We start from the raw sequence: 16,831 nt of genomic DNA, 5'->3' as shown, positions 1-16,831 counted from the left end.
TGATTACGTGACGCAATTAAGAACGAAACATGAAATAGCCGCGCAGTTTCTGTTAATGCGATCCGCTTCTATTAAACGTTTCTATTAAAAGTTTTCATTTCTTTTCTATTAAAAAAACTTTTGCTTCTTTTTATCAAATTATTATAATGGTAATTAGTTTAACATTATTGAACGTGGTTGCGATATAGCTTATAGTTAGTTTAAAGTTATTGTAACTGGACTGCGGATCTTTTTGTAATTTAAAGTATGATATAAGAACCTGTGTAGAAATACAGGATATTTTACGCAGACATATCTTTAAAATGGTTAACGGCGAAAGAAAACGAAAAAGAAGTATTATAAAACAAAGTAAAATATTCATTTTATTGATTTTATTAAAATTACTTAATAATATTGCGTATCATGCTCGCATATGCTTCTAAAAAATATGGAAAATATGCAAAGCGAATATTTCGTTGCTTAACACCTACAAGTAAGATAAATTTATATCTAGGCCCTATTTTATTATCAATTTTTCATAAAAATATATATTTGCATAAAAATCTGCATTTGCATAAAAGTCTAGTTATGACATTACAATAATTACATATACAAAAAGTATCATTGAGCCGTTTAGTAAACGGTACTGCGGAATTGGTTCTCTTACACGAAAATTTATAGTATAACTAGGTAGATGTTTAGATTTCGCATTGTCATGAACGTTTCGTAAGTACTAAGAGTATTTCGTAAGTACTTTTAATGCTGTGATCGTTAGTACTGTTTTAAAATCATGTTAAATATTGTTTGTATATGGCTTCACACCTACATTCCTTTTACAACGAATTATTTCTTAAAAACGAATATTTGCTATTTCTTTATGGAGATGTTTCGTTTCTTAAACGAGACGTTTCGTGCAATAACGATTGAAATAAATTATACGACGTTGACAATTTTTGAGCTATGCATTGCTACTTATCTTAGGGAAGATAACCGAGAAATGTTGTCTAGTAGTATTTTAAAGAATTTTTTAAAGCTACTTATTAGTATCACTGACATGATCATAACTCGATAAAAATTTTATGTATTTGAGAATTTATTTAGTCAGTTTTCCATGTCAGCCGCGCTATGAACTTTATCGAAGTCGTTTCTGTATTGAGAATGTGGTTGCAAGTGTTTACGATTGGCAGTAAAATCTGAAAATGCAATAAAATCACTGTCGTTTTAACTTCCAAAGATTCATGCGTAACGCTACGTCACTGCATTCCGTTGTGGAGGAAAGAAAAGAAATCCGACAAACACATAACTTACATAACATTCATTACTGAAACAAACATATTTTTATTCCTATGGTTTTCACCATGTTACCTTTTGATTGTAAACTACTTTCGCGATCAACCTAGTACGACTATTACCTATGCATACATGCAATATATACATATAATACATACATACGTTTGATTAGCGAAAACTTAACGAAAAAGAATGCCACATCTTTTTTGTTGCACAAAGTTTTGCTTGCTATGAGCGCGAACATAAAATTAACGATTCTCTATTTTTACCCATTTCTTCCCGTTTCCTATCTGGAATTGACTTGTCAGCTGCGGTTGCTGCTAAATAATAACTCGAATATCGTAGTTGATTTCGATTTGAAACGTATACATACATATCGATGTTGATTCGATCGCTAACGATCGACGAGGTATGACAGGAAAATGAGATCATTGGTAGTCTTATAAATACTTTTTAAAAGAGCGACGATTGATCGCTAAAGGTACCGTTAAAAGTTACGCTACATTTCTCTCGTACGTGGTACGCGTATTTTTACTTTTACACATTGCACGCTGAATTCCGGATCATCGATGTTGAAAATCTCGCCGACCAAGCGAGAATATTTCGTTAGGCAGCTTTGTTGAAACGAAAGTGGTTATGGTATGATGGCCTACGCTTATAGCACCGCGCGCAACATCCTAACAGCTACCAGCTAGCTAGATTAACGAGCGTCAGAATGAATTATAAAGACTGTCGCGATGACGTCTTTTCTTTCTTTTCCGTTCATCATAGTATCACAAAGTATTGTGCAGAGGCGAAGAAAAATGAAAAGAAAATGCTACACGCCGACTACATCGGGAAATTTCTCACCGCCCGGTATACAAGGAGGGAAACGCTTGAAAAATTAAAACGCGTTTAAATACACGAGGATGAACTTTCGCCCTGGCAAAAGGTAGAATGTTGGTAAAAAGCTACACGCTTGTTCGCTGGTTTCCAGCATGGCTCGTGCTTAATCCTTTTTGTTTATTGTTTGACATTATTCGATTCTTGATGTTTACGGATAGAGTGTTTCGCTTCTTGGGTTAACGTAAATTGGAAAATTGTAGCTACGTTTAAATAAATTTAAGCATACAAAAATGTTTTTTGTATCATAAAATATTAAATAGTACTTATATCACATATCATTTCTCATTTCTACTTTTTGCTTTTCAAAAGTTCCCTATTTTCTATTGCATATAATTTGAAATGGTTAAACGCGATCAATAAAAAGTAAAAGAAAATCCCACTTTTCTCGACAATTTTTCTGTATATTCCAATTACATGGCCATAAACTTTTAATAGGAATTATATTATACCTTAGTTGAAACAAACAGGTCTTCGCCGTCTTGTTTCGCCTTAATCAGTTATCTCCAGAACGTATTTACGCATTTCGAGAAATTTGCTGTGTTTAAGAATTTCACTGAACACGGAGACCCGTGTTCCAACCAATCTGTATAACTTTGCACCTGATGTAACTCGAATTTGCATACCTCTACTTTAAAACTTCAATTTTCACAAATATCAGAAGAAATATATGTTCGTAAATCGCAGATTTGCTTTTTAAATCGAGCATTTCTGGGCAAATCAAACTAACTCTTTACAAAATAAATAATCATTACATTTTTCCAATATTAATTGCTAAATAAAGAAATAAACCAAAAAGTGACGATACATTTCTTAGGAAAAATTATAATACTCAAATTCCTAATTAATCTGGATTTTAATTAGTCAAAGCTGCGTGCATTTTGATCTCGAACGCTTATGTACAAACACACAGCCGTGTCACCGCGTCGCACCGTGTCGATAGTGCCTGTTTGTTAATTAATGTCGAACTGAACTCTAGCTTCATTAACTTCTTTCAGTTCAACGGAGTTCACCAACTATCAAACCTGATATGTAATCGATACTTCTGTTGTATTGAAACGGAGCTAGTAAATTTCGTAAACGACTTTTAGAATAATATCTCTATTAAGAATTTTAATATTAAACGCGCGAGATTAAATCGTCATACGATAATATGAATTGCAGCAATCCAAGCATATTGAACTATGAATCGTTCCCCTATGATGAAACCCCTAACTATGAAACGGATCGTGTAATCAAAACGTTACCAAGATTCGATATACAGGGTGGTTGGTAACTGGTGATACAAGCGGAAAGGGGGTGATTCTACGCGAAAAAAGAAGTCGAAAATATAGAATAAAAATTTTTCGTTTGAGACTTTGTTTTCGAGAAAATCGACTTTGAATTTTCGCTCGGTACGCGTGCACTTTATCACGTCTCGTTATAACGGATCTCACTGTAGATCGTTGTCTCGATGGAAAAATTAAAAAAAAAAATTTTTATTCTATATTTTCGACTTCTTTTTTTCGCGTAGAATCACCCCCTTTCCGCTTGTACCACCAGTTACCAACCACCCTGTATACTGTCTAAGAAAGTACACGTGTAGGTATTCTTCAGCTTGTCTTTGGAAATACATGCAATAAACACAGTTACCTTATTTTGCTTCAACAAAGGACAGAAAAACAAAATGATTTATGTGACTGAAAGCTCACGTTCGACAGATGAAATCAAATTTCCTACAAATAATACAATTTACGCGACATATTGATACCGTATAGTAACGATTCAAGTAGTCTTCTGGTATAGTGTTATCGTGTCGTTATATGTTCATGAAACTCGTTATAGGATGGCATAGTAGGGTATTTGACGTGCAGTAAGTGGCACACTGTTTCGTATTCCATAGGGATCGATCGAAGCAGTTCGCCAACATGACGCGACGTTCGAAACGTTAATTCGTTAGCTGGTAGTGTGTTGAATATAGAGGCTTCCTCGTAATTTAGCAAGCAATTTAGCCAAATGTATTAGCCTGAGGCATCTGAAAGTAAAATTCAACGTTACCGTTTTTGGTTGAGATCGACCGCTTTCTATGCATTTCGAAGAAAATTTTCTTAAGAATCGACTTGCAAATTGGAAGGTTCAGGCGGTTGTTATGCCTGCGATGGAGCGAGTCGGATTCTCCTTAAGTCTATACGTTGTATCGACGTTATTTTTATACGAACGTTTCTTAAAATCTGTTGATGAATATTTTGGAAAAATTTGGAAGAAATGGACTTCAATAAATACTTTTATTTAGTAGAATAGCGATCAAATGTTTCGCGTTACGATGTTCTCTCTTAATATACAACACTTAAACAATTCGAGTAAAAGAGTGAATATTTTTGTCAAAAAAGGACCGGAAATACTTGATTAAAAGCACGACCAGTAATTTTATTCTTTGAGCAATGTTTTAGCTTTATATTTTAAACCATTTTATTTAAAAAGCCGTCGAGAATCAATCGTACTTAATAGGTACGCAGCTGAATTCGATATTCAGTACCCAGTATCTGTCGCTTATAAATTCTCAATTGGAATAATTCATCAATGCCGAACTGTTCTTTTAACAGTTTCTTTTATAGACCTACTCTCCGTTATTACCTATTCACAAACGAATGTTGTAAATAGTATTTAATTTATATTTATATATATTGTCTTATTCATAACCATTCGCAAAGTGCTATAGTAGATTATTAAGTAGCTATTTGATGTTGTACATAATAATATTATTTACTAGCTGATGTTACATCGTAAATTAATTTAAAAAGGGAAGACCAACTAAATTAGGAGGATCAGATTAATCTTAAAGTGATTATTCCACGAAGGAATCATCGCAATGTTAATTTCTTTAATTTGCAAATACCATTAGCTTCCGAGAAACGGTTTGCAATTACAGAGAATTTTATCATCAAATCGTAACTAGGTCATAGGTAAATATTCTCGCAGATCGGACGAAGGCAGGTGTATATGTTAGATGTATTTTACTTTATCTTTCGAAAAATTCCAGTAAACTAGACTGCGTTTATCTTTGTTAAAAGTTATGGGATTACTGCTTCCCGAGGGATTCGACGATCTCGGACACAACTACCGGTAAGAAAAATCATGTAGGACATGATTGCGTGCAACGAAATGCAAAAAATAAAGGAGAAACATTCGCGACCGAGATATCGAGGAAATCTTGTTGCCATTCAATGCTCGTGATTTTTTATGCCGATTTTTCCATCGCAGAGAGCGCTTTCGAATTTGTCATTGAAGACATCTACGAAGCGTTCGTCTCGTTCTGCCTGTACCTTTGTTTTCAGATGCAACTAGAAACTATCGCTCGATCTCTAGCTCGTCAAATATTTTATGAAACTTTACGTGAATATTATACTATCAGTTATATTATATTTTGAACTTTCTACTTAGAACTGAAACAATTTTCAAGCCTAAAGCAAACATTTGCCAATTATCGAAGTTGATTAGCGAGTAGAAATCGAAACACGAAGCCAGTTAGTTTGCCAATAAAACCAATTATTTACAATTGCTGAAATAATTTTCTCAATTGCATGTGGCGACGCGACTTTCCGAATTCCATTTTCTATCTTTAATTGTCTCTATCCTTATTAGTCGAAAACGAAGGACGAAAGTAAACCTGAACTCACATCTCGCGAAAACCACGAATTACTCGATGGGGAAGGTGAGACGCGTAAGACAATTAATTATCCCAGTTAATCTAGAGGCTCTTAATCCAGAGGCTGCTTCATATCCACCGTATTGTATCAAATCTTGTTTCAATCGTGACCTTTATTTTAGTTAATGACGATTCGTTGTCCTCTATGTTAAGTATTATATAGAAGAAAATAAGTTGGATTAGGTATCAGATACAGCGAATAGTTACATGAAAATTTATAGATAGACATATCGTGTTAACGCAGCGTTAGCGCTTAAGGGATTAAACAATTAGCGAAACCAAACGAAGCACGTTTAATCGATGTTTAATAAACAAAATTTATTTTGATAGGTTTTCGATAAATTCGCCAATTTTATTTTTTGAACCCACTAAACGCAACACCGCATAGCTTTTAATCGTAAGCAATAAACCATTCTGATTGTTGATTTTATATAGTCGAGATGCGTGTCAGTTGAAGAATTAAGTCCGATTTTTAATCTTGGAGAATATTAATTTTGTCATGCATAACTTCTACTTTGGCTGTTGTTTCGACGGTTTTACATTCGGTGGATTACCTTTGCGACGTTGTAAATTTATAAATAATGTTTGATAATACCGATACATTATATGCTTAAATTTATTTAATTTAATTTATTCGATCTAGCTTATCTCTTTGTTCTCTGTTGAAGAACTCATACTCTTGTCACTCTCCCTATATTTTACAGTTTGTGGCAGAAAATTTCAGGAAATTCAGCCGGAGGTATCGCGATTATCTGTCTTATATTTCCTGGTTCTAAATTTTTAATTCGCTCGCTTTTTTCTCTGATTAATATTGGACGTTTCTCCTTCGAGATAAAAGAGATTCCTTGAGGCATACGCCAGCCAGCGAAAAAGCGAACTGCCGTCTCGAAATAGGTCCTGCACGAAATACGACCAACCTAGTAATTAGAGGCGCGTAGTTAGAAAGAAGGTGTGCGTATATGTAGAGACTGTACGTGTCACTAACTGTGCGCTAGCAATGATTCACAGTTTTCTTTCTTTCTCTGCCTCCCACGCGACTAGGTACAATGTTCCTTTTCTCTTTTTCATTTCTTTCTTTTCTTCTTTTTTCTTCTTCTTTTTCTTTCTTGCGTTCATAATACTGGGTAATCTATATCTCTTCCTATATACACACATATTGTATATATGTATTCTTTATTTGAGATAAATCTTAGGATTTTTATACTTACAAAGAGATATCCGATTATCTTACAGATAAACCTGCGTTAATTCGAAAGACAAGATTATCATAGAGCTTAAAGTTCCTTTTTTCCGTTTCGTTTTATTAAGTTTCGAATATTTTGGAATAGAAGGAAATTGATTGAAAAACTGTACTTCCTAATTTTATATTGTGAAATTTATTTAATAAGGTATTCAAAGAATTTTATGTGTGTACATTTCATGATCGATAATGGAATAATAAGATAAGAAGTTAATAGATTGATAGTTCATACGAAGCTAAAGTGGAAAACTGAGAATTCCGATTCTTGGAGTTTAATCAAGTTTAATCAAGACAACTATATGAAACACGAGTACAAAGGGAATTGCGTATGCGTACGTGCATTTTGGAACGTATGATTAAATCCCTTGATTGACATTGCGCGTTCATACAGTTACACATACGTTAGAAACACACATCGCGAATAAAATGATACACGTGTATCGGAAGAATTTTTATATAATCGAAAGAATTTTGTATTCAATTGAGAAATATGTATGAGCAACGCATCAGAGCAAAAATATGGAAGTTATTCCTTCGAAATTGTCAAGCGAAATCATATTCATTAATAATATTCGCCACTTTTTGTCACGGAATTCTCTTGGAACTGTATATATACTAATTATTATATCCATAACAGAGAAAACTACGATACAAATACTCTTTTAAAATATTGTCTCTCAGAGTCTTTAAAAATAAATGTAAACTATACGATTAGTAATTATTGATGAATTTTCAGATATCTCAAACGCAGAAAGCAGCTCAACGAAAGTAGAGTCGCAAGAAGCTTCACAAAAAAAGTCGCACGAGGGAAAGAAGGAGGCAGATTCGAAAAATTCGAACGAGAAAAAAGAAGAGGGGAAGAAGGAAGAAAAGGGTACGGACAAAGAAAGGGAAGCGGCTGCAACCAGGATACAAGCAGCTTTCCGTGGCCATCACGCCAGGAAGAGTATGAAAGAGACTGAATCCTCGATAAAGCAGACGGGGACCAAATCAAACTCAGAGCCAACCAAAGAACAACTTCAGCAGGAGTTCCGCGCCGACGACAAGGGTGAGTGTCACGTGCGGACCCTCGAAATCGTTCCCAAAAGGGATGTCTTTAATTTTAGAACTCTCCTTTTCCTGCCAATCTCGTTCAGTCACCTTGAAAACATCCTTCGTTTCTCCTCGAGAGCTAAAGAGCTTTACCTCTCTGCCAGCATCCTTTCTACTATACACATATATCTCGTATAATTCTATGTTATATGTATTTTATATAACGATGTGCCACTGAGATTGGATAATTTTGATGCATTAAAGTAGGTTTTAAAGTAAAGAGGTTAAAGTAGTATTTTCGCTCGTTCATGTTCTATTAAAATATAGATAAATATAAATCGAATATAAATCGAATATAAATCGATATAAATCGGAACTCTGAAGTATTATATACGTATATATGTATTTGATTAGTAGTGGTTCAGAATTGAAAATAACTAGCTGCACTTACATAATACACCATATTTTTAAAAACATATTTACGTTTAAAATTGCAAGCGGTTTTAATAAGCAGCAACATTAAAAGTTTATATAAGTTTCTGAAATTCCATTGATATTGTAATATTAATACGAACCGTTTTACTGAATTCTGAACGTTGAACGTATGGTATGTTCATCGTTATCGAAATAATTCATCCTTTCTCCAAAATTCAGCTTTCGATCGCACAATGTTATTACATTGTAAAAGTATTCACCATAACAAGCAGATGTGATTTATTCTGTATGCGTCTAAACACTTTGCATATGTATTTATATTTTTGTTCACATACAATCAGCTCGTCAGTTTCGAGTTTATGCGAGCCACGATTTCATAATTTTACGTGCATCATATCAAGTCAGTCGCGATAGAATTCCGACATACATATATCGTATTTTAGGTAGAAAAATGGAATTGCCAATATTTTCTTTCGTTTTCACTATTGTATTATTAGAAATTATTCTTATATGTATGAAACTAATCATTTTCGAACTTTATCCCGTAATAAATACAAAATAATTTCTGTTACTTGCACCCTTCTCACCATTAAGAGCATCACGAAAGTTTATTTTTCAATGGGACGTTCTTTGTTTGATGGAATCACCATCGATTCTTTATTTCTTGTAACGAGTATAAAAAATAATAATTTAGCCAATTGCAACTGTAGTGTCTCTACGTTTCCATTCGGTAATGAGAAAACTTCTCGAAAGCTTATTTGTTCATTTCACTGCCCTCGAATTATATTTCGACAAATTTAATGATTATAATTTAGTAGACTGTACTTTTTCTCTCTGTGTCGTATTAATTTAGACGAATACCTTTTTTCAATAAATTTTATGCACGATAGATACAATCTTATTTTTTGAATATGTTGTTAAATTAAATTCGGTAATTGGTTCTTATCATATTTTTAAATAGAAACTATGTTATATCATGTACTCGCCAGATCATACAGCCATGTTGTAGTGTTGTCAGCAGTGAAAAAAGGTCACGAGGAGGATTTGAGAAAAAGCTTTAGAAGAACCATATGCTTACATTTCACTTGTTCTTTCTTCTGTAACGATGTCATCACGCTCGATAGCCGTGTTATATACGAGATCAAATTTTGTAGTTCGTAAAGTGGATGGAGAAGACAGTCCGCAAACGAGAGTCGTCATAAAGTTGACTGGCATTCTCCTCCTCGTGTGGCAGTTTTCTCGGTAGCGGTTCCCCGAGGGTCATGAAAATCTTCCTAAAGGTTGTTACCGTCACTGAATTTTGACTTGGGATCTTGGAAATTCCACGAAAATTGCTTGCGATTTTCAGGGCCGTTTCATGACCCAGATCTTCACGGCTAGATCGACTTTGCAACGTTCTCGGAAATTTACATATTCGATAGGATCCTATCTACGCTTCTGAGATAGGAAACGGACATAAATATTCGGTTAGGCAATCATATAATGATAACGCAGGATAGATTTCTTGCTATTACAATTATTATGACAATGTGTAAAGATTCGTGACCAATGGATATCCCCGACGGAACCGTTTAATGTCAAAGGTATATCGCAATTTTGACACATATAAAGCGAATAACTTTGCAGAAGTTTGACACTGACGGTTTGCAAAATCGGTTGTGCTTTGTGTAACTTTATTTAGCGATGATTAATTACTTGGCGCTCGTCCGGCAATTGTTTTTCGTCCTATAGAAAATTTATATTGTCACGCCCCGTTTGATTAATTTATCCATGACTTAATCTTATTCTATAATCTTTTTATTTCAATAATCTTTTAGTCTGATATAACGGAACTTTGTGTATGCCGTCTATTTAATATTAAAAAATTTTTTATAAAAATATTATACAAAGAAAATTCTCTCCTGACAAAGATTGACCAAATCTTTTAAGCATACATTGCATTAGATTTTGAGATTTTGAATTTGGAATAAACTCGTGCTATTCTTGGGTGCGTTTATCCTTGAGAAAATACCCTCGTACTTTTATCATTTTTAAACCCTCTCAAGCTCTTCCCAAACAATTCTATATGACACAAGATTGTCCATCGGAAACAGACAAAGTATTTGTTACAAATGCTATCAAAGTAAAATAACGTCTCTGTGATGCACCTTAAAAGTACGTCATTGTTGACACGCGAATATCTTCTAACAGTTTAAATAATTTTCGTTTAATTTATCCAGCAGATGTAACATTGTCAAAAATGAAAGAATTTATGTTTTTAAAGTTGAACATTTCGTACTTCGATTTCGTAGCTTCGTTTTATATATCTAGCTTAATCGCGATATTATTGTTTAAAACAATGATTTATGGCAACTTATTGTTGGGCGATTTATTATATTGTCGTCCACCATCTCGCTTTTTCGCGTAAAAATTGATTGTACTCTATATCGTTTGTTTTGCTCGTCAGTTAACGTGAATTAATTTACCGCCGGTAAAAGCAAACTTTTATCGGCGATGTAACACGATCCACCTGTGTCACTGCCTGCAAATTTACTTTACACATATGCTATCCTCCTCTAGGGAAATTATAGAAGAAATTTATTTACGCGTTAAAGTGATCGCGATTTCGATTGTTTTTAATTAAAAATAAAGATTGAAGTTCTATAAAGTTCAAAATTGTTCTAATCGAGGTTAGAAAAATTGTAATAATAAAGTTAAGGATACAGGTAAGCTGAAATTGTGAAATCTATATCTGACAACGAGTCGAAAAATGTTTTCATAAACGTTCAATACTTATTTGATGACGATACATCATCACGTTTGGAAGATTGCTTTATCATTTATTCCACTTTATTCCACTAATTATTATTTATTCCACTGCCTGCTTATAGCAGTCGCTATACCACTAATTAAAACAGTTCTATTTCCATGGATCACTATCGTTTGCGAATAATTATTTGCCCATAAAAGACATATCTTATTTAATCGTGGTAAAATCTGGCGACGTTAATGTCGACGATATTATTTTTTCTAACGGCACTAAATTACTAATAGTAATAATAGCAGAAATATCGTCTGTGTAAATGTACACATATATGTGCAGAGGGTATAAAAAGTAAGTGTAAAAGCCACCGTAGCGTGATTCTACGACTCTAGATCGATGGAGATTTGTAGAAAAAAGTTCATGTAAAACTAACTTTGAGTATTATTATCAAGGAGAAAATCTGTTTTCGTTGCTACTCCATTATATTTTACACATCACGATGAACAAAAGTCTCAAAGGGATCATGGGTTGGAAATGATCATTTCTTCCGGAAAAGAATATTAATAAGAATAAGTTTTAATAATTCTTAAACTAGCTTTATTCACAATGTGTTTACATCTATATTCACATTTAATGAGAAAGTAGCGTGCTATATACGAAAAAACAGGAAATTACAAATTAGCTCGTGAAATATATGTGAGAATATAGGAGTAATGGCAGATCTCTGCTCGCGGAAGACATTCCTTCTTTTTGAGTAAAATACGTTACAATAATTCTGACCTCGAAGATCATGTTCAATCGAGGTCAACTTTGCACGAACTTTTTTTACGAGTGTCCATTGACTCAGAGGCGTAAAATTACACTGCAGTGGTTGTTACACTTACTGTTTATACACCCCGTACATCGTAATGAACCTTCGGTAAAATTTTCTTCTCACTGTTTTGATATGCCACTTTATTTATTAATAAATTCATAACCTTGGTTTCACAACATTGGAAAGTAAAACAAAGCTTCATCATATCCTATTTGTACGCAAAGTGTTTACTGATCTCGTAGAGCGCCTCGATATTATGGAGAGATTCAAAATTAGTATTCCAGTGAGAAATCTGCAGTACCATGAAATTTTCTATTTATGTTCAATCACATAACACTGAATTTGCTTATCGCATCGGCATAAATCGCACGACCATTAATATTTATAATGTATTTTCTGCAATTGATATATTTTTTGAATCTTTTTCTCACATATCAGAAAGTCACTATGCCGTACTTCATTGTATCATAGTTTTAGTTTTGGTTGTAAATAGTTGTAATGTTTATTTATATATATAAATAGATATATATTAACTTTGTACATTCCAATGAAATTATTCTCGTATATAATAAACAATAAACAATGACGATTTTGATCGTGATACTAATTAGTCACTCGTCGTTTCACAAAAGATAAAATTAATAGAAAATTTTCAGCAATAGCCTCTTTAACTTTGCGGTTCGAGAAACGCGAAATAATCCTAACTGACAGGCTGAGCACCGTGAAATAATGTAGAGTAACAGCGTCCATTAGCGACGATGAAATACTAGCGATGACGAAACCGGAATTAGACAATTTGCCGACCGTTCTCGATGAAATATGAATGGTTTTGGCCGAAATACGAATCTCAATTAATATTTATTTACAGATACGGTACGGAATGAGACCAGTGAGAATCGTTTTAATAACGATACAGTTACTCAGAAATTTTTAGCCACGAATGCTATTTGGCTACGTGGTTTGTAATTTCCCATTAGAATGTCGACCATATTTTATCGCCTAAAATTGATCAATTGTACGTGTATTGCGTACTATGTCATTTCGTGATGTAAGGGTGAAGAATAAGAAAACACAAAGTTTATACTTTGGCTCATAATATCGAGTTATATTCGTAGCATGGATCGAGGAAATAGAACAAAGACCGTATTTGTATGAAAATTTAATTTTACCTCTGACTGTAATTTTATGTTATAAGCTTGTGGAATATAAGACGCACGATATTTCAACGTTTTGCTTCAGGCATAATGTACAAATAGAATGTGTAAAATGGAGGATATTACATAACTTGCCAAAAATGGAAGACAAGTTTATTCGTTGTTTAAAACGTAAAAAGAAAAATACGCTAGCAATGTTTATTCTTGCGAAGAGGAAGAGATTGAGTGAATTTTGGCTAATAGGTACTCACTTACAGAGACCAAAATCACAGAAATTCATAGACGTCCGTTGACATAGAGCAAATTCAGGAAAGTCGACTGACAAAGATTGACTGACAGAGATCGACTAATATTGATTAACTGATACAAAATTAATTCCAAGACATAAGAATAATCTCGCTCTCTATGCGATTAGAATATTTTTCTCGATGCAATTATAATTTTAAACTTGGAATTCTAGCTGATAAAAAGCTAAATTTCATATTTAATACAGTTATTAACGAAACATCTATCTTCGATAAGGTGAGGAAATGATAAAAGGTCAATGATTAAAAGGAAGGTTAAAGCATACGTAACAAAAGAAAAATAAATTTAAACGACGTGCATAAAATTGTCCTGCTAGGTCGAAAATGAAATGATTATGAACATTGAACAATATGAAAAAAGTAAAAAAACAGAAATGGACCATTTAACGGCGTGATATTAGGCTATCACATTAGGATATTAGGCTATTACAGCGCGATAGCCTAATATCGCGCCGTTAAATGATCCATTTCTGTTTTTTTTTTTTTTTTACTTTTTTCATATTGTTCAATATGATTAAATATCGATTTTAATTCTTGTTGACCAACCATCCGTCGATCTTTCTTGTTTTGTCTTCGTTTCCAGCTTTTCGGTATTTCGACCGCAAAGGAAACTAATTTTTCCGGTAGAAACTTCCAAATATAGTCGCGGAAATATTTTTATAAGAACTAAATGTAGAAGCAAAACACAGTAAGTGATATCTTTTATCATCGTAAGATATATTATACTGATATGAGAGTTTAATCGAGGATACTTTATTCAATACTTGTGTAATTAACGATTTTGCTCACTGTGCAAATTCGGAGCAACTGTATTTCGCGAACGGATCAACTGCAAGTCAGTTGAATTTGCACAATACCGAATTCGAAATTGATCCTCGATTCAGAACTGGGTCAGCCATTGTTTTTTCAAAGCGGTCGACACGATTCAACGAATTGAACAGTGGTTAAACTTGATTCCGAATGACAGGCTCTCGCTGAGACTGATGTGCTTGTGTGAGTGTGAAAACCATTTTCCTGTTTCTTGCCTTGAATCCGTAAGAGATTTTTAGATTTTCTTAAAAAATACAAAATGAAATAACAGAATCTATTTTTAAAAATACATTGCATACTAAATACTAGATGTTTCTAAAATTTTAGGCAAATTTTTGTAAATTACTTGTACATTAGATAATGAACAGGCACATACGTAATATCACTACTAACCATAACCGCTGTACCACAATATCGTATTACCACATTTCTCCTTTTTCGGCGATATTTCTGAATAAAATATATACTGAAATAAATAAAATTCTGAGAATCACGTTTCGCTCTAAAAATAAATTTCCTCAATGTCAAAGCAGTTTTTCGTAGGAAGACACTTTTATACTGTCAGTGCAAAAAGCTTGAAACTTGGAATCCCGTTTCCTCGACTTGACAAGGCTAGAACGTATCGATCCTATGCTCGTCTATCGATAGTAACTTAAGAGTACTTTTCTCTTTGGTTGACAGAGCTTTGCGACGCGGCGACCAAAATCCAGGCATCTTTCCGTGGCCACATGTCGAGAAAGGAGCAAGCTACAGCCCTTGCGAAATCGGCGGAGAATGCCGTCGATAATGTCGTCTCCAAAATGGAGGAGAAGGTGAGTTCTCAATTTTATTTCTTTTATTCGTTTAGAAAATATGAAACTCGCTAACACGGATATCGTGAAATAATTTTATGAATGGAAATATCAAAAAGAAAAAGCATTCCGAATGTTTAGCTCTTTTTTTTACCATTTAAAAAGTATTTCGATACTTATACAGGAAACAGAACAGAACTATACAGGAACGTTGAATTGGTACTTGAAATTCGACATTTCTATGTCATTTTATTCGTTTAATGCGTTCAGTATGCGATAAAACTTATTGTATTAAAAACAGAATGAACTTTATACGTTTATACATCGCTCGAACAAGCAAAATTTACGGTAATATAGTTAATAAATTCGGAAACGTTCAAGTAAAGAAGAAAGGAACGATCAAAGAGACGTAATACGATTTTATAGCAGAACTCCATTAGAAAGTTAGATAATGTTTTTAAAACGTGAAATTTTTCTAACGAAATGTATTATGCCAACTAATTAATTAATATCATCATCACTAGTCAAACTTTCATTTGTGCGATAAATGTATTTTAATAAGTTATATTTTAATAAAACCAATATCTTACGTTATTAGTAGAACGTTGTAATCGACCTATACAACCTGCAACAATCTGCTATACTCAAACATCGTTATATGTGTTTCTATTCGCTATGGAATTCAACTATAATCCACGTGGCGATAGAATTTATTCTCCTTTCAGGAGAGGATCAACAGTGATATGTGTATACGCATGTAACGAAAAGAAAAGAAACACTTTTAAAGTAATAATATATAACGTTTTACTAAATACATAATTTATATATTTATTATTAACAAAATAACTATTTTATATGTAACAGAATAACGAAGTATTAACGCACACCGCTCTATTCTCTTATACATCTCAAACAGAAATGAATTTGTTTTATTGCATATTCATTCATTCCGTGTTTTCCTTTTGTTTTCCTCTCTTTCATTCCTTGCTGGTACAATACGGATGTACACACATCTATTTTCTAACAAATACAAAAGAAAATAAAGATCAACAAATTTTTTTTATTTGTAATATTAAATAATAAATGTATTCGTATTATAAATTCCGGTTTTGGTACTATACACGTAATGTCGACTGACACCGAATAGCAGCATAGAATATCATTTTAAAAACATAATACAAATGAGGAAACGTAGGGAAATTTCTCGGGATTGAAATTTTCAAATCTCAAGACGAAAAAAGTTGGAGACTGTGGCAGCTTGTTTGAAAACTGTGGCATTAAAGTTTCCTCCGGCTTTCCTCGTCTAAGTTTCCATTCCATTGAGGATTTCTGCTTTCGTAACTAGGTTGCAACCCATATAGGTACATGGTGTATGTATTATAATAGGCGTTGAAGTGCGGCTGGTTTAAAATTCAATGGTTCGTCCTCTCGAGATTAATTGGAAATCGATATTCTATTATCGAAAGTAATATCGTACTATACCGTGACCAATTCTTAATCAGATATCAGGTAGATACACTTCTAACATCTTTATCGTCGTGTTGTCTTTTCCCTCGTTTCTCCTCACTTCTTTTAATCTCGATAATGGATCTTTGATCTTTTTTCAATTGGGGAACGTTTCTGCAAAGTTTGTTAAGTTTCTCAAAATCCGTTCGCTTGAAATTTATAAGT

General features: G+C 33.4%; 1 protein-coding gene across 1 annotated transcript in view; it reads left to right on the top strand.

Moving 5' to 3' along the window:
* Nucleotides 1-16,831, top strand: part of igl (IQ calmodulin-binding domain containing protein igloo) — an 88,235-nt gene that overhangs the window by 35,390 nt on the left and 36,014 nt on the right. Inside the window, exons 2-3 of the mRNA XM_033342747.2 lie at nucleotides 7,813-8,124; nucleotides 15,051-15,181. Coding sequence (XP_033198638.2) covers nucleotides 7,813-8,124; nucleotides 15,051-15,181 — 443 coding nt within the window. The remainder of the gene's footprint in view (nucleotides 1-7,812; nucleotides 8,125-15,050; nucleotides 15,182-16,831) is intronic.

This window comes from Bombus vancouverensis, chromosome 6 (genome assembly GCF_051014615.1).
Source record: "Bombus vancouverensis nearcticus chromosome 6, iyBomVanc1_principal, whole genome shotgun sequence".
NCBI lineage: Eukaryota > Metazoa > Arthropoda > Insecta > Hymenoptera > Apidae > Bombus > Bombus vancouverensis.
This window is presented reverse-complemented; position numbering and strand designations above follow the sequence as displayed.